Raw genomic sequence first — 1096 nt, 5'->3', positions numbered from 1 at the left:
ATTATTGCAAACAATCTTTTCGCAAAGACACCCGAGAGGAGCTCCGGTTTGCGCAGCCACTCAGGTGTACGTACACTTCAGCCCCCGCGTATAGACACTCCAGCAGCTCTACTGCAAATCTATTCTTTCCAGAATGCACATATAAATAGATATGAAACTATTATTTATTTATTATTTATTGAATTTGTAGCCCGTTAGACAAAAGAAACAAATTAGTTTGGGGCCTTTCTGAAGAGCCAATAATGCCCCGAGCTGTACATACAGCTGGGGAGAGGGGTGGACAAGAAGAGGCCAAGAACCATTCGAGACCCGCAGCTGCTGCAGCAGCAGCTGCTGCAGCTGCTCCTGCTGCTGTGCTGCTATTCCTGTGCTGCTGCTGCTGCTGCTGCATCTCTGCTGCTGCTGCTGCATCTCTGCTGCTGCAGCTGCTGCTTAGGCGACAGTATAGACATCTTCTCCGTCGGTGTTGGTGCTTTCTTGGTGTTCTTTATCGAAGACTTCGATTTGCTTCAGCTGGAGGCTGGGGTCTGCTGCTGCTGCTGCTGCTGCTGCTGCTTGCGAAGACACAACAGCAACATAGTTATTTCTTTCCGTGTCTGCCATGGCTGCGGCCAGCTCGTCGGCAAAAGTCTTTATATCTTCTGCTGTTGTATTCAGCACCTGCAATTAAACAAATTATAAACTAAATAAATAGCAAAATAAATAAATAAATAAATAAATAAATAAAACTATTTGATCAAATCAACAAACAGCCCCCCACCCCCTCCTCCACATCCACCCCCCGTTCAGAAGCGATCCTCCCGGAGTTTATGCACTGCCAGCATCAAGTCAAGGGCATCAGTGATGTCCAAGATCCGGCAACAGCAAATGCGGTCCCGGGTCGCACATCCGAGCGCTTTTCAGTTACATACACTTTCATGTATCATATGTGCTTTGCAGTAGATTCGCTTGGTAGTGCACTCCATATGCCAGGGGCCTGCTTTGTCCACGTCGGCAGCCAATATTCAGAAGTATGCTGTTTGCCCACTTTGTCAAGAAAACAGGGCAGCAAATCCTGGCACTGCTTCTAAGCACTCCTCAAGTGGAAAAACTTGAA

At 47.4% G+C, this 1096-nt stretch overlaps 1 protein-coding gene across 1 annotated transcript in view; it reads right to left on the bottom strand.

Moving 5' to 3' along the window:
* Positions 1-432: 432 nt before the first annotated feature.
* ETH_00012015 (zinc metalloprotease 2, putative) overlaps positions 433-1096 on the bottom strand; it is a gene marked incomplete at both ends in the record, with an annotated part of 6389 nt that continues 5725 nt past the window's right edge. Inside the window, one exon of the mRNA XM_013376412.1 lies at positions 433-660. Within this exon, the coding sequence (XP_013231866.1) occupies positions 433-660 (228 nt within the window). The remainder of the gene's footprint in view (positions 661-1096) is intronic.

This window comes from Eimeria tenella, genomic scaffold, assembly GCF_000499545.2.
Source record: "Eimeria tenella Houghton genomic scaffold, Eth_scaff340, whole genome shotgun sequence".
Taxonomy (NCBI): domain Eukaryota; phylum Apicomplexa; class Conoidasida; order Eucoccidiorida; family Eimeriidae; genus Eimeria; species Eimeria tenella.
This window is presented reverse-complemented; position numbering and strand designations above follow the sequence as displayed.